Source organism: Gracilinanus agilis, chromosome 6 (assembly GCF_016433145.1).
Source record: "Gracilinanus agilis isolate LMUSP501 chromosome 6, AgileGrace, whole genome shotgun sequence".
In the NCBI taxonomy this organism is placed as follows: Eukaryota; Metazoa; Chordata; class Mammalia; order Didelphimorphia; family Didelphidae; genus Gracilinanus; species Gracilinanus agilis.
In genome coordinates, this window is record NC_058135.1 from 277,112,427 (window position 1) to 277,133,102 (window position 20,676).

Below are 20,676 nucleotides of genomic sequence, written 5' to 3' on the forward strand. Positions count from 1 at the left end.
TCTCTCTCTCTCTCTCTCTCTCTCTCTCTCTCTCTCTCTCTCTCTCTCTCTCTCTCTCTCTCTCAAGTTTCCTTAGTGCTATATAACTTCCTCTGGAAGAATTTGAGTGCTGGTCTTGAATGACTTTAACTGCCCTATTGTATCCACAATGCCAAGTAGCGGCATTCAAATATCCTAGTAGCTCTGAAGGATCTCATTCCTGATTCTTGAGATCTCTCTTTAATAAACTGTGTAGACTTGTCAAATTGACTTCCTTACTGTTCTTTATGGAAAATATTTCTCTGTTCTCTCCTTGTTATTATGAAGGGAGATGATCATGCTTACTTGAAACACATGCCTTCTTCACTTTGAACTCAAACCTTATTTTAACTACGATCTCTTGAATCAGACTTCTCATAATTCTGCCCCAATCTTATCTTAGAGGCAAAGACATTGTCCCACAAATTTCTTGGTATTTTCTTTGTATATTTGAATATTAGTAGAACACCTTGTTAAGAGAGTTTTTCTTAATTTCTCCCCTTTTCTCTTTAAGAGGTAAGAGAGCAAAAAGATTTCTGAGTAAGAGCACCACTGCTGTGCAGGATGTCAGTTGGTGACAGTTAGAAGGATGTGGCTAGGAGTTGGTGAGTAAATTGTAGGCAGTTGGAAAGGGGCATTTGTCTCTGAGTTCCTTGGGGAGAGGAGTGTGTGGTTCAATCTCTCTGTCCCTGACAGTTTTTCTAACTGATAATTGGAGATAGTCAAATGGATTTAATGCCTTAACACCCTTATTTATTATTGATTATCTTGGGTAGATAGGTCGATAGATAATGAACAAATTATTAGATAGACAGAATAGGTAATTAGGACAGCATTGGCCTGACAGAAGACACTATCCTCAAAGACAGATAGATTTAGAGATTTTTAGAAAAAAATATGTTTTCGTTATGATTGGGATCTTGAGTATAGTTATAAGCTATTATAAGATTACTCTCACTTTTCTCCTTTCTATTTCCTATCCATACTTTCCTAATAATAAACTAAGAGTTTTGTGTTTACCAAACTGCTCTCCTGACTTTGTTCAAACTCCTATCCCCCAAAATTTAATCCTTCACACTTTCTTACCTGTAGAATGTAAGTTTCTGGAGGGAAAAGCCTTTGTGAATTTGATCTTTGTATCCCACGTTTCTATCCAAGTAACTGAACCATTTCTTCTAATTAAGTAATAAAACAACAATGAATGAGATCAATTACAAATATATTAAGCATTACTCTTTTAGTAGTAATCTGTCTTAATCCTCAAAATTCTCCTGTGAGATAAACAAACTGCAGTAATTATCATCAACTGACTAGTAACACCCAAGGAGATGGAAGTTTACCTAAATTCATGTGTATGATTAAAGACAGAGAGGGAAAGTACAACCAAGGCCTCTTGACTTGTATACTCATACTATGTTCATAACACTTTTGCTAAGACTGATTTATTTTGGGACAAATAGAATTAGTTCTCCAAGAGCATGGGTCTAATGATTTTAAGAAGTGCAGAAACAATTAAAAGATATGTCCTTTCTTCCCTTGAGGACTATTATGATTTATTTTTAACCTGAGAAGGGTTTCATGTTTGGGCCCAATGGGATATGAGAAACAATAATAAATCACTGAGATTTGTCTTCTGAATATTCTTGTGCTGAGCCAGAAAAATCTGTCTCCTAACAGGTAGGTCAGATGGATTTAGTATTTTGCCTTTCTTTCCTCCCCTTTATATTTTTATTGAAGTTCACAGTGTATATTCTAGTCAAGAGAAAAATCACTCATATTCTAGGAAAAACCAACAATAGTTTTTTCAGGTTTTCTGAATATGGTTGATATGAACACAGAGAATTCATAAAGAAGGAGTCATGCAATCATGGCATTTGAGGAAAGAAAAATTATTAATCAGTAATGGTTTGAGTGAAGGAACTCTCAACTTGGAGTCCAAAGATTAGGATTTGAGCTCTGGCTCTGACACTTATTATCTGTCTTGATCTGCTCATGTTATGTCACCCCTCTGAACCTCAGGTTCCTTATTTATGAAATGGAGATGATAATTTTACTATCTTTATTACATGTTTGTAAGGAAGGGGGAGAGAATAAATATTTACAGAGTGCCTACTTGCAATGTACTAAGTATTTTTTTTACCAGTATTATCTCCTTTGATCTCATTAATAGCAGAGAAATTAGCCAAAATTATAAAACTCTATAGGAACATGTAATCAATGTTATTTGCTCCAACTACCTTAAACATACTTCCCTTTGCCCACATCCATTTTTATATTTCCCCCTGGGTTATGTTAACATCTTTTTGATTGATGCCCTTTCTCCTTATCTTTCTCTAAACAAGTGATTCACCAGTATGGTACTTTGCAACCAGAATATAAGAGAATTTCATTGTATATGAATCTTTTCCCTGAGCTTATGAAAATAAATTTAGTAAGCTGACTTTTAAATAGTTCAATAGATTTCTGTCCTCAGTTATATATGTACTCCCTTCAGTGGTTCTGATATAGCAGAAACACACCTTAGTCTGTAGTAGGGTCCCACCCCAAAAATGGGGCATTCAAACTTCATTGAGTCCAGAAGTAAGAAAAAAATCCATTTGAAGAAGTGATGATTTTTGTTGCTATAATAGCCTAATTGTTTCCTGAGTAGTTTGTGGCCTAATCAGTCAGCTTTAGGTACTATGGATAAGTCCAGGGGCTAGTAGAGTACCCTCTTTGGATCTTGATAGCATGGAATAGCAACTCTGCTATAGTGTGACAGCTTCCTCTGAGGCTTGGAGCTACCACTGACAAGTGACAGTTTCCATTGTGGAGAGTGTGATAATTAGATTGTCTACACTGCTCATCTTTAGATTTAATCAACAAAGGTGAGAACACCTTTAATTCTGGGAGGTCAATAAACCATTTGTGCTAGAGTGGATGATGAATCAGAATCAACTGACTGCCCCCTAGGCAGTACTATGAGAAGCATCTATTGTGATTGGACATGCAAATTAGGAGGGAGGCACAGGAAGTGACCCCTTTAAAAAGAAGGAATTGAGTGAGTGAGAGGTCTTTGGTTGAAGAGGGCGTCTGGTGACAAATCTCTTCTGGTTTGTGGAGGAGTGTTGGAATGTTGAGACCCTGGTGAGACTGCTTTAAATATTTTCTTTGAATTCCACATAGTGAGTATAAAGACTGATTGAATCTTCCCGAATTTCTCTTAAGAAATTTCTTTTAGTAGAATCTGTGAATGAAGTTTTGCTCCATTTACCTTCAGGTTTCTGGCCCTCTAACTTTCAGCTGAGGGTTAAGATCTACCTGGATTAATTAGAGGATCGTAATAAATTACCTACTGGGTTAGATTCTTATTTCCTTATTTCCTCTCTTTCTTCTTAATTGTAAATAAACTTCCATAAAGTCAATTTTGACTTGAGATTATTCTTAATTGAGGATTGATAATAGTTCAATCCTCTGGTGACCATCTTTTAATATATTGAACCCATAAAACCCCTTTTTCCCCCTTACAAGAGGCAGTTTCCACCATTGGGTGGCAGTTTCCACACCCTGTAGATCGGAATTGGTATATTTATTGGGGTCTACTAGCTGAGCATATCCCTTCCCTAACTCAAGGGGACATATGTTTTTGGGTATAAGGATCATGCCCAAGACTGGGGGATTCTTCTGGAATGCCAGAGTTCCCAGTGCTCAGGTTCCAAGTTCCACCTTCATCCACCTTGTCATCAATTGTCAAGGAGAAATCTTGACACCCTTCCAGAGTGGAAAAACTATGATATAGATTTGAAAACTCATTTCTGGTTATGATATTTCCTTTTTCATGGGTAATCTCAAGTATCTTGTTTTTCAGAATATCAGAAGAAATCCAGATAATGTTGTGTCATCATTTCCTCAACCTCCATCATATCTGGTATCGAACAAAATGCTCCTACTCTACAACTTCTTTTTTTTTTCTTTCTGAAAATGTATTGTAGCCTGAAGATATGTTAGATCTAAGTCTTCCCCACAAAAGTAAGAAATACCAATTCATATTCATTATGTATCTTCAAAGCTGGAAGGTATATTAAGGTACTAGTCCAAGAAATGGCTAAAGGAAACCATTCTGAAGTCACTGAGTTCATTCTCTTGGGACTCACCACCCGTCCAGAGCTGCAAGTTGTCCTGTTCATCATATTCCTCATCATATATTCTGTCAGTGTTGTGGGAAATCTCAGCCTGATCCTACTTATCCAGGTCAGTGCTCACCTTCACACACCCATGTACTTTTTCCTTAGCCACTTGGCATTTGTGGATTTTTGCCTTACTTCTGCCATTACCCCCAACATGCTGGTTAACTTTGTACAGGAAACCAATGTTATTTCTTTCCACGCATGTGCCATCCAGGTGTATTGCTTCATTTCACTTGTAAATATGGAGATATTTCTCTTGGCTGCGATGGCCTATGATCGCTATGTAGCCATAGGTAACCCCTTGCTCTACACTGTTGCCATGTCAGGCAAGCTCTGTTGGCAACTTGTAACTGTTCCCTATGTATACTGCTTCTCTATGGCACTTTTCCAAACTATCATCACATTCTGCTTTTCTTACTGTGCCTCTAATGTCATTAACCACTTCTACTGTGATGACATTCCTCTCTTAGTCCTCTCTTGCTCAGATACTCATGTTAAAGAAATTTTGATATTCATCTTTGCTGGATTCGATATGATGTGTTCTTTGTTGATTGTCATCATCTCCTATGTCTTCATCATTGCCGCCATCTTGCGAATTCGGTCAACAGAGGGCAGACTCAAGGCCTTCTCCACCTGTAGTTCCCACATGATGGCTGTCACCATTTTCTATGGCACTCTCATCTTTATGTATTTGCAGCCACATTCAAAACAGTCACTGGATACAGATAAAATGACATCAGTGTTTTATACAATAGTAATTCCCATGTTGAACCCACTAATTTACAGTTTGCGGAACAAGGAGGTAAAAGAAGCTGTCAGGAAAATCCTGGGAAATACCTGGTCAGTTATTCATTTCAGGCTCTTGCACAAATGACCAAATGCATAGGATGGCAGAATAGGCTTCAGGATTCTCCCTTGTAATAGCTTGGCTTAACAATGCATTTTTGTTTTCATTCATTAGAACAATAGTCAATAAATGCTATAAATAAATCTACACTAATTTTTGCACAAGCACATGTGTCACAACTGCTTGTACATCCTTAAATTAAATCTTAAGTCTTCAAAACAAATGGAGGCATTCATTCTCACTTCTTAATTTTGCTATTTCTCTAAATCTGAATTGAAGATATCTATGAAATGAATGCATTTAGGAGGAAGGGAGGTGGTGCAGTGAGTACAATAAAATATTCTAGCTTAGGAATACTTCATTTTAAATTCTTTCTCAAGCCCTTTCTAGTTTTGCAACAATGCACAATTTACTTAATTTCTCTAAGATAAAACTTCCTTACATATAAAATAAATATTATAATAATACATACATCATAGGAGTATTAAGAAAATGAGATAGAATGAGTAAAGTGATTTTGAAACTTCAAAGTGCTACGTTAGCTTCTATTATTATTTAAGCCTGGCTCAATCTATAAAAGAAGTGCATGTGGACTTATACTGATCTGGTAGTTGATCACAGAAAATGTAAATACCTGGAGAAGACACTTTTAAAATGGAAGCAGGAAATTCTGGGAAAGTAGTCCTCAGCTCTTGGTATATAATCAATGTTTGGCTGTGCCACTAATAAGTTATTTGAACCTATTATAATCTTAGGATTTATATTGATCATGGATTATAAAATCATAGATCTAGACTTGGAAAAGGACATCTGGTCCAAAGGTCAAAGGAAGTGATAACTGGTTCAGGTAATAAAAGGATTCATCCTGATTAGCAGTGAAATTGGACATGTCTGTGAATGCTGACCTTTCATAGGAGGGAAGATAAGGAAAGAAGGAGGGAGTGAAAGAAGAAAGGAAGATAACAATGAAGGAAGGTAGGCTTAAAGGAAGGAAGGAACTTATAAACTAATGAACAAATATATAAATGAACAAGGAATGAAGGAATGAAGGAAGGAAGGTGGAAAACATGTATTGAGCATGTACTCTGTTCCAGATGCCATACTAAGCTCTTCACAAATATTGTCTCATTTGGTTCATACAACAATACCCATTTTACAATGAAAGAAATTGAGGCAATAGAGATTAAATGAATCACTTGGATCACACAGCTAGTAAGTATCTCAGGCTACATTCAAACTCATATCTTCTTGACTTTAGGACTAGGGAGTTATCATCTACTGAGTATCTCCTTTTTTGTTACTATAGCTAACAACATCATCACCCTAAGGTAACCCCAAGATAAGAAAAAAAGATTTAGTTTGACTAATACCAAATGACATCTATTCTTTCATGAGGCATAATCTTAAATCGTTTCCATCCAGGCAGTTGTTACCTGATTCTGGACAGAAGCTTTCAAAATGTATAGCATCCAAGATTGCAAAATCACTCATGGAACAATTAAATGGAGGCGATTGTATGTTACAACAGTGTACTATTCTATAAAGACATTTTTATTGAACTGCATGAGGCAGCTGATAGCACAACAGACACAGCACTAGTTTTGGATTCAAGAAGAACTGAGTTCAAATTTCGCCTCCAAGAAGTATTAATAGTGGAACCATAACATCTCTTTGCCTCATTTTCTTCAATTATGAAATGTGTATAATATTATCATCTACATTATAGGGTTTTGGTGATGAACAAATAAGATAATGTTTGCAAAATTATTTAGGCCAATGATGGGCACATAATAAGCAATTAATGATTGTTTCCTTCTCTTCTTTTCATGGATTTTTCCCAAACTCTTTATCATCCATTATTTCACAGAATGGCCAAGTTGGAAGGTCAGAGACCAACTATTGAATGCAATATCAGATGAGGAATCTCTTCTGTGATAACTCATGCCCAACCCAACTAGTCTGAAGACTCCATGATCTGTGAAATCCAATACTACTTGTAATAGTCATTACATTTTTTTGTTAAATCAACATTCATTAAAGACTTATTATGTGCCAATCACAATTCTTTGTTCCAGAGATACTTAGAAAAGAAAAAAGAAAGATTTTCATAACCCGGAGGAATTTATTTTCTCTTAGTGAAAGACAAAACAATAAATGGTAGATGTAAAAAAAGAGTATGAAAAAAATAAGGTATCAGTTTTTAAAGTATAGTATAAGGGCCAAAAAGTCTGGAGTAGAGGCACGATAGGAGTAAAGGAGTGAGCATGTTTGGAAAGATGCTTTTTCAAAATGGGAGAAATCATCATTCAGAGAGGGAAATAATAATAGGGAAGGGGTCTCCATATTATTTAACCATAGGTTTCATATATGGGGTGATTTAGAGGAGTCAAGGATGACACTAAGGATGTGAGTCTGAGTAACTTTATACTTCCTCCAAACTGAAGATCCTTGAGAAATTCACCAAGGAGAAGAGACAGTCACCAGGAATTGGTGGTCTAATTTCCTTCAGGATCAAATGTCAGAGCAGATAATAATATATAACAAGTTATAATTTGTAGAGATAAAAATATGTTTGTTTCTGATGTTTAATAATTTGACAGTGCCAAGGGTTTGGATGGTGAAGACTTTATTTTCTGGGTCTTTGGTACCTGTAATTTCAGTCACTCAATGGAATAGATTAGAAATGGACATCCAGAACCAGATACTGGCCAAAATTCAGATCATAAGATTTAGTTTGTGAAAATTTATATTTATTCATCAGTAGAAGAAAGTGTAGCACTGATGAAGAAAAGACCTATTTTCCCCTTTGGCTTCTGGATCTAGAGAAATTTGTCTTAAGGAGAAGGGCAGAAGGGAATAAAGCTACAGTGGTGGCCAGAGAAAAGACAGGGAGGGTTGAAGAAAGGGAGGGATGAGAGAGGGAAAAATTCTGGATCAGGAAGGGAAGTGGAGAAGACTTGGAACCCACTGGAGTCTCTCCCACCACTGCCCCCTTATCGGGTCCCTTCTCCCCCCAGGTCCCATTTCCCAGACACCTGGGACTAAGCCTGCCCTGTTCCTGCTCAGGTGTCTGCTCCTATTATTATTCATCCTCCATCAATGTCAGTCTCTCTCCCAATATCATCAGCACCAACCCTTCCTGTTGTTCCTCTGTCTGTTTCCATCAGTTCCTTCACTACCTCCGACTGAGGCAGCAGCAATTGTCTTCCTAGATATTTTGAGATCTATGGAGAGATTACTAGAGGATCTGCAAACCTCCATTTAAGAGGACTAGCCAAATAGTATCCACTCAGAGAAGTCCTATTAAGCCTGGAAATAGGGCATGTCAGCACCCCCCTCAGTGCCTCTGAAGTATAGGGCTTTAAAATGGAAATGTGGAATTTGTTGGAAGACCCTGTAGGAGTGGCAGAAACAGTTGATCAATTTTTAGGACCAAATATTTACTCTTGGCCAGAGTTAATGACAGTTTTACAGCAGCTATTCACAGTAGAGGTGCAAAGGCAAATTATAAGGTCCACCATGCGAGTCTAGGATGCTGATCACACTGAGGTCAAGGAGGGGCAGAGTAGCACGCAGAAAATTCCCATAAGAGATACAGGCAAAAATAGCGATTAACGCAACCACCAGGGCAAACATCAGAGAACTCAGGAAGATGATCATTCAAGGAATAAGAACAGCAGTGTTTCCGGAGGCAAAATCTAAATAAAATCGAGGAGACTAAGCAAAGAAAGAATGAGACCCCCATTGAATTTGTCAATATTGATTAAGGGAGTCATTTAACAAGTATCCCAGTGTGGATCTGGGTCATTTGGACAAGTTCTTTTAAACACCTATTTTATAATTAACGTATGGTCAGATGTCCTTAAGAAGCTCCAAATATAGATGAATGGGTAACAAAACCTATTGACAAATTATTACAATGGGCTCAGATGATCTACATCAGGAGAGAATGAGCAAGAACAAAGCCAGAGTTCTTGTTCAGCTTATTAAGGAAGTACAGAAGACTTTGCAGGCTAGGTAGAGGCAGATACTGAGAGAGAGGAAGTAAGAAGAGAAGGACAAGTTAGAAGCAAGATGATGTTTCATAAGAAGAAGGTAGGAGGAAGGACAGGGAAGTTCATAAAGGGCAGTGCAAGCTACTCTGGCTTGCTACAACTATGACTAATTGGGACACCTAATGAAAGGTTGCCCCAAGCTAGAAAAAGAGTATAGGATTTCAGCAGCAATAACAGCAGTGATAGAAGCAGAAAAGGGAGAGGAGGAGAGGGATTCAGAAGTGGGGCAAGCAGTCTGGAATCTACTTGAAGTCCTCCCTTCACCTTCTCTGGTTCTTCCTCCTCCTGTTCTTCAAATGCCACCTCTTCCTTCTTCTGTTTCCCCTGTACCAGTACCACTACCACTTTTTATAGGCTCACTTCCTCCTACTATTCCTCAACCTCCATCAGCTCTTTCAGCACTCCTTGGTGGAGATGGAGTAAAACAATGTCCACTGAGGGGAACTTCACTAGGACAGGAAATTGGCCATGATAATGTTCCCCTCAGTGGCTCTGAGGTAAGAAAATTTGAAATATGGAAAGCCCTCTAGTAATGGGAAAAGAATGGAGTCAGATCAGATGAGTTACTATGAAGGTCTGGAATAATGAAAATCCCATGTTGTTTGTAAGAAGTTTGTAAGTTTGTTCTTTCTTACAACTAGAAGAGACAATTTAAGAATCATTGGCATTCCTGAAAGAGCAGAAATTAATAGAAATTTGGACTCCATAATAAAAGAAATTATTCAGCAAAACTGCCCTGAAGTTCTACAACAAGAGGGCAATATAGACATTGAAAGGATCCATAGATCACCCTCTACACCAGACCCTGAATAGACAACGCCCAGGAATATAATAGCCAAATTCAAGAGCTTCCAAGTTAAAGAAAAAGTCTTACAAGAAGCCAGAAAGAGAAAAGTCAGATATCAAGGAGCACCAATCAGGATCACACAGGATCTGGCAGCCTCAACACTAAAACACTGCAAGGCTTGGAATATTATATTCAGAAAGGCAAGAGAACTGGGTATACAACCAAGGAACACCTACCCATCAAAACTGACTATATACTTCCAGGGGAAAGTTTGGGCATTCAAAAAGATAGAAAATTTCCAAGTATTTGCACAGAAAAGACTAGGACTAAATGGAAAGTTCTATATCCAAGCACAAAAATCAAAAGAAACATGAAAACGTGAATAAGAAACAGAAAGGAAAGTAAGAAAACTCTTATTTTTTAAATTTACCTCTTTAAGTGCTTCAATAAGATCTAATTATTTGTATTCCTATGTGGAAAAATGTTATATATAATTCTCTATAGTGAACTCTATCCATTATTATAGTATTTACTATAATAGTAATTAGAAGAATTATTCATAGGAAGAGGTTGGAGTACTAAATTGTCTAAAATGATACAGGGGGAAAAAGAGGAGGGGTGAATAGTAGAGAACACCAAGAGAAACTTGAATGAATAAGAAAAATAGTATATTCTCTTACACACAAAAAGGGCATGGGAAGGCAAGGGGATGAATACTATTATAAGAAGGAGAGAAAGAGAGCATTATGAGGTAATATTTAAACCTTACTCTCAATGTAATTAACCCTGAGAGGGAAGAGTAGCTATATCCATTGGGATATAAAACTCTATCTAACCCTACTGAGAAAGTCAGAAGGGATAAATGAAGGGGATCAGGAGAATGGGGAGTTCAAAAAAGGGAGGGGAGAAGAAGGGGGAAGGAATTCATTAGGCCTTAAAAATAAAAATAGGGGAATAATAAGGGAGGGAGTAGAAAGGGAAATAAATCAAGGGAGGGGACAAGTGTTACTGGCTTAAAGCAAACTACTGATTTAAAAGGAAATAGTGTAACAAGAAGGGGTAGAACTAGGAGAGGATACCACAATGTTGGAGAATACACAACTGATAATTATAACTCTGAATGAGAATGGGATGAACTCGCCCATAAAATGGAAGCATATAGCAGAGTAGATTAGAAATTAAAATCCTACCATATGTTGTCTACAAGAAACACATATGAGATGGGTGGACTTACACAAGTTTAAGGTTCAGGGCTTGAACAAAATCTTTTGGGCTTCAAATGAGAAAAAGAAGGCAGGAGTGGTGATCATGATTTCTGAAAAAGCCAAAGTAAAAATAGATATGATTAAAAAGACAGGGAAGGTAATTACATGCTGATAAAAGGCAGTATAGACAATGAAGAAATAACAGTGCTCAATATGTATGCACCAAAAGGCATAGCATCCAAATTTGTAAAGGAGAAACTGGCAGACCTCAAGGAGGAAATAGATAGTAAAACCATAATAGTGGGAGGTCTAAATATTCCTCTTTCAGATCTAGATAAACCAAACCAAAAAAAATAAATAATAAAGAGGTAAGAGAGATGAATGAAGTCCTAGAAAAATTAGATTTAATTGATATGTGGAGAAAAATAAATAGGAACAAAAAGGAATACACCTTCTTTTCAGCTGAACATGGTACATTCACAAAGATTGACCATGTAATAGGGCATAGAAACATTGCAAACAAATGCAAAAGAGCAGAAATAATAAATGTAACCTTCTCAGATCATAATGCAATAAAAATAATAATTAGTAAGGGCACCTGGACAGGCAAATCAAAAACTAATTGGAAATTAAATAATATAATTCTCCAAAACCAGGAAATCAAAGAAGAAATCATAGAAACAATCAACAATTTCATTGAAGAGAATGACAATGAGGAGGCATCCTACCAAACTCTGTGGGATGCAGCCAAGGCAGAACTCAGGGGGAAATTTATATCCTTGAGTGCATATATTAACAAATTAGGGAGGGCAGAGATTAATGAATTGGGCATACAACTTAAAAAATTAGAAAGTGAGCAAATTAAAAATCTCCAGATGAAAACTAAATTAGAAATACTAAAAATCAAGGGAGAAATTAATCAAATTGAGATTTAAAGAACTATTGAATTAATAGGTAAGACTAGAAGCTGGTATTTTGAAAAAAAAAAACAGATAAAATAGACAAAGTATTGATCAATCTAATCAAAAAAAGGAAAGAAGAAAACCAAATTGACAGTATCAAAGATGAAAAGGGAGACCTCACCTCGAATGAAGGGGAAATTAAGGCAATCATTAAAAACTATTTTGCCCAATTATATGGCAATAAATATTGCAATCTAGGAGATATGGATATACAAAAGTATAAATTGTCTGGATTAACAGCAGAAGAAATTGAATACTTAAATAATCCCATATCAGAAAAAGAAATTAAACAAGCCATCAAAGAACTCCCTAAAAAAAAATCACCAGGGCCTGATGTATTCACAAGTGAATTCTATCAGACATTCAAAGAGCAACTAATCCCAATACTATACAAATTGTTTGATATGATAAGCAAAGAAGGAGTCCTACAAAATTCCTTTTATGACACAAATATGGTACTGAATCCAAAGCAAGGTAGATAAAAAACAGAGAAAGAAAACTACAGATTAATCTCCCTAATGAATATAGGTGCAAAAATCTTAAATAGAATACTAGCAAAGAGACTCCAGCAAGTGATCAAGAGGATCATCCACCATGATCAGGTGGGATTTATACCAGGAATGGAAGGATGGTTCAACATTAGGAAAACCACCCACATAATTGACCATAACAACAATCTAACAAATAAAAATCATGTGATTATTTCAATAGATGCTGAAAAAACCTTTGACAAAATACAACACCTATTCCTATTGAAAACACTAGAAAGTATCAGAATAGAAGAACCTTTCCTAAAAATAATAAACAGTATATACCTAAAAACATCAACAAGCATCATATGCAATGGGGATAAATTAGAAGCCTTCCAAATAAGATCAGAAGTGAAACAAGGATGCCCATTATCACCTCTATTATTCAACATTGTACTAGAAACACTAGCAGTAGCAATTAGAGAAGAAAAAGAAATTGAAGGTATCAAAACAGGCAATGAGGAGATTAAGCTATCACTCTTTGCAGATGATATGATGTTCTACTTAAAAAATCCTAGAGAATCAACTAAGAAGCTAGTAGAAATAATCAACAACTTTAGCAAAGTTGCAGGATACAAAATAAACTCACATAAATCATAGCATTTGTATATATTTCCAACACATCACAACAGCAAGAGGTAGAAAGAGAAACACCATTTAAAATCACCCTAGATAATATAAAATACTTAGGAATCTATCTACCAAAACAAACACAGGAATTATATGAAAACAACTACAAAACACTTTCCAAACAATTAAAACTAGATCTAAACAACTGGAAAAATATTGATTGCTCATGGGTGGGAGGAACTAACATAATAAAAATGGCCATACTACCCAAATTAATTTACCTAGTTAGTACCATACCTATCAAATTACCAAAAAGCTTTTTTACTGAATTAGGAAAAAGTATAACAAAGTTTATTTGGAATAACAAAAGATCAAGAATATCAAGGGAAATAATGAACAAAAATGTGAAGGAAGGGAGCCTAGCAGTATGAGATATTAAACTATACTATAAAGTAGCAGTCATCAATATGGTATGGTACTTGCTAAGAGACAAAAGGGAGGATCAATGGAATAGACTTGGGGTAAGTGACATCAGCAAGACAGTATATGATAAACCCAAAGAACTCAACTTTTGGGACATGAATCCACTATTTGACAAAAACTGCTGGGAAAATTGGGAAACAATATGGGAGAGATTTGGTTTAGACCAAGATCTCATACCCTACACCAAGACAAATTCAGAATGAGTGAATGACTTGAATATAAAGAAGGAAACTATAAATAAGTTAAGTGAACACAGAATAGTATACTTGTCAGAACTCTGGGAAAGGAAATATTTTTAAACCAAGCAAGAGTTATAGAAAATTACAAAATGTAAAATAAATGATTTTGATTATATTAAATTAAAAAGCTTTTGTACAAACAAAAACAATGTAGTCAAAATCAGAAGGGAAACAACAAATTAGGAAAAAATCTTTATAACGAAAAACTCTGACAGGGGTCTAATTACTCAAATATACAAGGAGTTAAATAAGTTGTATAAAAAAATCAAACCATTCCCCATTTGATAAATGGGCAAGAGACATGAAAAGGCAATTTTCAGATAAAGAAATCAAAACTATCAATAAGCACATGAGAAAGTGTTCTAAATCTCTAATAATTAGAGAAATTTAAATTAAAACACCTCTGAGGTATCAACTCACACCTAGCAGATTGGCTAAAATGATAGAAGGGGAGAGTAATGAATGTTGGAGGGGATGTGGCAAAATTGGGACATTAATGCACTGCTGGTGGACCTGTGAACTGATCCAACCATTTTGGATGGCAATTTGGAACTATGCTCAAAGGGCTATAAAAGAATGCTTGCCCTTTGATCCAACCATACCATTGTTGGGTTTGTACCCCAAAGAGATCATAGATAAACAGTCTTGTACAAAAATATTTATAGCCGCGCTTTTTGTGGTGGTAAAAACCTGGAAAATGAGGGTATGTCCTTCAATTGGGGAATGGCTGGACAAATTGTGGTATATGCTGGTGATGGAATACTATTGAGCTCAAAGGAATAATAAACTGCAGGTATTCCATTTGAACTGGAAAGACCTCCATGAATTGATGCAGAGAGAAAGGAGCAGAGCCAGAAGAACATTGTACATAGAGACCTGATACACTGTGGTAAAATAAAATGTAATGGACTTCTGTACTAGCAGCAGTGCAATAACTGTATTAGCAGCAGTGCAATAATAATTCTGAGGGATTAATGGAAAAGAATGCTACCCACATTCAGAGGAAGAACTGCAGTAGTGGAAACACAGAAAAAAGCAACTGCTTCAACACATGGATTGAGATGGACAATGATGGGGGATGTAGACTTGAAGATACCACACCAATGGAACTATCAACAATTTGGAAATATGTCTTGATCAATGACACATGTTAAAACCAGTGGAAATGGGCATTGGTCATGGGGGGGGATCTCATAGGGGGGTGAAGGGGAAGGTAAGAACATGAATCATGTAACTATGTTAACTTTTCAAAAAAATAAATATTAATAAATGTTAAAAAAATAAACTCCAGTTTTGGCCCTACCCTCTCTGAGTAAGCCACAGTGGACCAAGGAATAGCCTTGGGAGCCCTTGCATAGACATGGAGAGGACAAAGATGAACAGTGGCCTCCTCATCTAGAATCTTTGATTTTGTTTTAAGAGGGGGACCAATTTGCATTCAGTTAATTGCTGACACTGTAGTTCTAGTAGAAGAAAGTAAGAATTACCTTTTGGAGAAATCCCAATTGTTAACACACCTCCCCAAGTCTGCACAATTCTCCACCAAAAGACTAGGAGTTGCCTCACTGATTCTATAATATTGAGCTATGAAGCCATTTTGTTAGAAAAGGATGATCTAGTCCTAGTAACAGGTTTAAATCTGAACCCTGTAATGTTTTTATGGGGGACTAAAAAGGAAGATCATAAAGAAATTAAACATGATTGCTTAAACATTATTGATTTCCCCAAAAAAAAAAAAAAAGCCAGAGAAGATTCATAGGACTAAGTGATAACTGAGGGAAAGAAAGAGGCTCTAATGAATTAGAAGTCACCCTCCAGAAACCTGGCCTACTCAGTCCTGTAAATTATATTCATTCCACCAGGCAGCCTGATACTCTAGCAAAAGGGACAGAATTAGTTTCTGTGAAGTTTTGCTGAATCCTGAAGAATGAGACCGTAGAAACTATTACTGCCAGGAATACTATTTAAGCATGCTTTTAACTGTGTTATCTGTCTTTTGTAAATCTGTGTTCTGTGTCATGTGTGTCATGTGTTGCATGTGTACACTGGGGATGGTTTTTGGGGAAGAAAACCTCTGATAAGGTCTTCTGTCTCTTTCCTCCATTATTCCAGAAAAATGGAGTGGAGGGATAATAGAATTGAGATTAAGTAATTAATAAAGAACACTTCTGTGTGAATTTTGAGTTTCTTAAACCTTGAGATAATTTAACTAGGTGAGAAGGAATATTGTATTTTGTTCTCTTCTTTCTAGAAGATGGAGGTTGAAAAGAAAATGTATTCACGGTTTCCCCTTTCTTCCTCTGATGGCCAACAGAGAGAGAAAGTAGAAGAGAAAAACAAAGAGATGTTTTGCTCTCATAATTGGATCTTTTAGTTAGGAATAATTTTTAAGATTGTTGTATATGGTTTTGGAAAATCATGAATGATTCTGTAATCTCTTTGGTGAACTAAGTAAAGTGAATGTGAAGTTGATTCACTGTTGCAAATTATCAGTTAATAAAGATTTCAGAAAGGTTTTATTCTATACTAGTCTAGTAGTACCCCAAAACATGCTGTTTCAACTGTCATTTAAAGTGAACAATGATTAGAAATTTGAATGTCTGAAGATGTCTAAAATGTTATCTGAATAAACTGAAATTGGGGATTGAAATGTGATTGGTAACCAGTCAGATTGGCCTATTGTTTGTTGGCTGTTAAATGAAAAATGCTGGTTTAATGTTGTGTGATATGTAATATTAAGAAGATTTTGTATAATCTAAATTTTTTGGTTTACAAATGAAAATGTGGAAATGTTATTTTGGTATATGCACTATTGAAGTGAACATCAAGAGAAAATGTAATGACCATTGGGAATGAGACATTGTAAATTTTGTGAATTTGAAATGGAACCTGTACTAAGGGTTTGGGATATTGTAAAAAATAATTTTGGATTTTTGACAAAATTGTGACATATTGATTGTTACCAAAATATGTACTTTGTGAATGTGTTTAGATGGGACTTCTTAGAAATTGATTCTGTTTACTCTCAAATGATCTATGAATTTGTAGTATAAACTAAATTTTTGGGATGAATTGGTTTTCACAATATGTAAAAGATACTATGTTATATATATTTATGGATAATGTAAGTGTTAATAAGATTGATAGGGGCAGCTGGGTAGCTCAGTGGAGTGAGAGTCAGGCCTAGAGCCAGGATGTCTTAGGTTCAAACCTGGCCTCAGCCACTTCCTAGCTGTGTGACCCTAGGCAAGTCACTTGACCCCCATTGCCCACCTGTACCACTCTTCCACCTATGAGACAATACACCGAAGTACAAGGGTTAAAAAAAAAAAAAAGATTGATAATCTTGGATCTTCTGAATCACTAACAGTAGACAGAAGATACCTGGTAGAATGGAAACTAAGCAGATAGAGTTATAGTAGAGTAGAAGTAAGTAGAAGAGTAAATATTTTATTTACAAAGTTTGTTTGGATTAAAAAATTTAGAACTAAAATTGGATTAGAGATAGTAAATTTTCTCTGAAATGTGATAAGATTTGTCCTTTAAGGCAAAAAGACTTTTCTCTTTTGGGGATCTCAACTGAGGCTATTGTAAGCTTGAAAAACCAGCTGTGGCTGTCTATTGATTAATCTATCACCAAAAGGAGAGAAGGTTGACATGGTACTCAGAGGATAAGTAGAAATCCTTTGACTGTCTGAAAGACAGTCCCAGCCTCACCTTGTACCAGACCTTCCTGATTCAAGTAAGGATGACGATCCCTGAAAAGAAGTTATATCGCATAAGCCAGTGACAATTTTAGCTTGTATGTGAAGCTACTCACAGTCCCCTACTTGCCTTTTTCCTTTGTGACAGATTTTTGATACAAAAAGCACACTGCAAGACGGGAGTTCCAAAGATCCGTTTCCCAAACAAACAGGGTAGATTACTAGTTTAGGATTAGGGTTAATATTTGTTAGATAAGTGAGATTTCCAGAAGATCCTCTTTCTTACAGGCCCTGGGGTAGGGAAATTTATTTGCAAAAAGTGTTATTACATGAGCATTTAGATTTCCTTTTTGCAAGAGCATCTCCAATCTCTATAAACAGTCCTGGACCAGAGAGGGAGCAAGTTTCCTCAAAGAAATGAGAAGAACTGTCTTAGATGAAAATGGCTCCTGAAGATGGGGTCAGTCTAGTTAGCAGTATTATCTGTTGTAATATAAAAGGAAGACAGGTGAGAATAACACAACTTTGAAAGCTAAAATCAGAGGGTTTGTGTGGAGTGAAAAATTAGTGTGTTTTTCCCAAGTTATTAAGAGTTATTGGGGCAGCTGGGTAGCTCAGTGGATTGAGAGTCAGGCCTAGAGATGGGAGGTCCTAGGTTCAAATCCTGCCTCAAACACTTCCCAGCTGCGTGACCCTGGGCAAGTCATTTGACCCCCATTGCCCATCCTTACCACTCTTCCACCTAGGAGCCAATACACAGAAGTTAAGGGTTTAAAAATAAAATAAAATAAAAAGTTATTAATATCTAAAAGCAGATCCCTCTCCCATTCAATTTCCTTACAAGGTTACCATAACCAGGCCTTCAAGCAGGACAACTTTGGGTTGGGTCTTTTGGAGTTTGCTTGGGGATTTTCCTGGGACAGGCAGATCAGATGGATCTGATCAAATCTTAAGTGCCCTTTTGTCTTATAAGTCTCTCCTATTGTATCAGAGGCTTCTTCAAGGAGTTAAAGCCCAATAGCTAGAAAGATTCTCTTGTCAGCCCCTCCCAGTTAATCCTCCTCTCCTTGTACAATATTCCTGCTCTTTTATTTCTGGATTAAAACCTTTGTCTCTAATCCTTGACTATTTCTTTAAAATATGAATTTGCTGGAATGTAAACACTATAAAGCTATTCTCTAGTTTCTTGAAGATGTTAATTTGCTTGAATGTGTCCATTGTAAAGCCATTTTAGTCCTATACAAAGCTCTGGCTCCAAACTCTTGAAATGTTAATTCCTATAAGTTTGGAGTATCTTTTAAAACTAGAGAACATGTTGTGCCAGGCAGATTGTGTCAAGCACTAGACAGTCTATCCCTGGTGCCTCAGAGGTAGACATGGTCAGAACTCTTTCTGTGTGTCCCTCAATAAAGCATTAAATTTTCAGTGATGGTTTTCCTCGGTCATATTTTTTTTCAATATTTATTAATATTTATTTTTTAGTAAAGTTAACATGGCTACATAATTCATGCTCTTACTTTACCCTTCACCCCCCGAGCTGCCCCCTCCAGTGGCTGATGCATATTTCCACTGGTTTTAACATGTGTCATTGATCAGACCTATTTCCAAATTGTTGATAGTTGCATTGGTGTGGTAGTTTTGAGTATACATCCCCAATCATGTCTGCCTCAACCCATGTGATCAAGCAGCTGTTTTTCTTCTGTTTCCACTCCTGCATTTCTTCCTCTGAATGTGGGTAGTGTTCTTTTCCATAAGTCCCTCAGAATTGTCCTGGGTCATTGCATTGCTGCTAGTAGAAAAGTTCATTACATTCTATTTTACCACAGTATATTGGTCTCCGTGCACAATGTTTTTCTGGCTCTGCTCCTTTCACTCTGCATCAATTCCTTGAGGTCTTTCCAGTTCACCTGGAACTATTCCAGTTTATTATTCCTTTGAGCACAATAGTATTCCATCACCAGCATATACCACAATTTGTCCAGCCATTCCCCAATTGAAGGGCATACCCTCATTTTCCAGTTTTTTGCCACCACAAAAAGCGCTGCTATAAATATTTTTGTATAAGTCTGTTTATGATCTCTTTGGAGTACAAACCCAACAATAGTATGGCTGGATCAAAGGACAGGCATTCTTTTATAGCCCTTTGAGCATAGCTCCAAATTGCCAGCCAGAATGGTTGGATCAGTTCACAACTCCACCATTTATAGGGAAACTATAAATAAGTTAAGTGAACATAGAATAGTTTACTTGTCAGATCTCTGGGAAAGGAAAGATTTTAAAACCAAGAAAGAGTTAGAGAAAATTACAAAATGTAAAATAAATGATTTTGATTACATCAAACTAAAAGGCTTTTGTACAAACAAAAACAATGTAGCCAAAATCAGAAGGGAAACAACAAATTGGGAAAAAAATCTTTATAAGGAAAAACTCTGACAGGGGTCTAATTACTCAAACATACAAGGAGTTAAAGCAATTGTATAAAAAATCAAGCCATTTCCCAATTGATAAATGGACAAGAGACATGAATAGGCAATTTTCAGATAAAGAAATCAAAACTATCAATAAGCACATGAGAAAGTGTTCTAAATCTCTAATAATTAGAGAAATGCAAATTAAAACAACTCTGAGGTATCACCTCACACCTAGCAGATTGGTTAAAATGAAAGAAGGGGAGAGTAATGAATGCTGGAGGGGATATGGCAAAACTGGGACATTAATGCATTGCTGGTGGAGTTGTGAACTGATTCTCGGTCATATTTTTAATAGTGGTTAAATAGGGTGCACTTTGAAATTTTCAACGTCCCCTCTATTTCCACTTCACATAGTAGTAATCTAATTTAATCATCAAAATAGTCTTATGAAATGAATAAAAAGCAATAATTATCATCATCTGATAGGTGAAACCCAAAGAGATGGAAGTTTGCCTAAATTTATGTCTATGATTAAAGACTGAAAGGGAAAGTAAAACAAAAGCCTCAATTTTCAATGACAATATTATTTCTATAACACTTCACTAAAATTGATTAATCCAGAGACAAATAGAATTAGATCTTAAAGAGCACAGGGCTGGGGCTTTTGTTTCTTAATGATTTTAGAGTGCAGATATAATT

At 36.2% G+C, this 20,676-nt stretch overlaps 1 protein-coding gene across 1 annotated transcript; it reads left to right on the forward strand.

The window, feature by feature from the left end:
• The first annotated feature begins 4,098 nt into the window (after positions 1-4,098).
• Positions 4,099-5,058, forward strand: LOC123251572 (olfactory receptor 1038-like). Its single transcript, XM_044680872.1, has one exon. It carries the CDS (start codon positions 4,099-4,101, stop codon positions 5,056-5,058), a length of 960 nt encoding a protein of 319 aa, XP_044536807.1.
• The last annotated feature ends 15,618 nt before the right edge of the window (positions 5,059-20,676 follow it).

Coding starts and splice junctions, on each gene's coding strand:
- LOC123251572 (XM_044680872.1), top strand. CDS start 4,099: ATGGCTAAAGGAAACCATTCTGAAGTCACTGAGTTCATTCTCTTGGGA.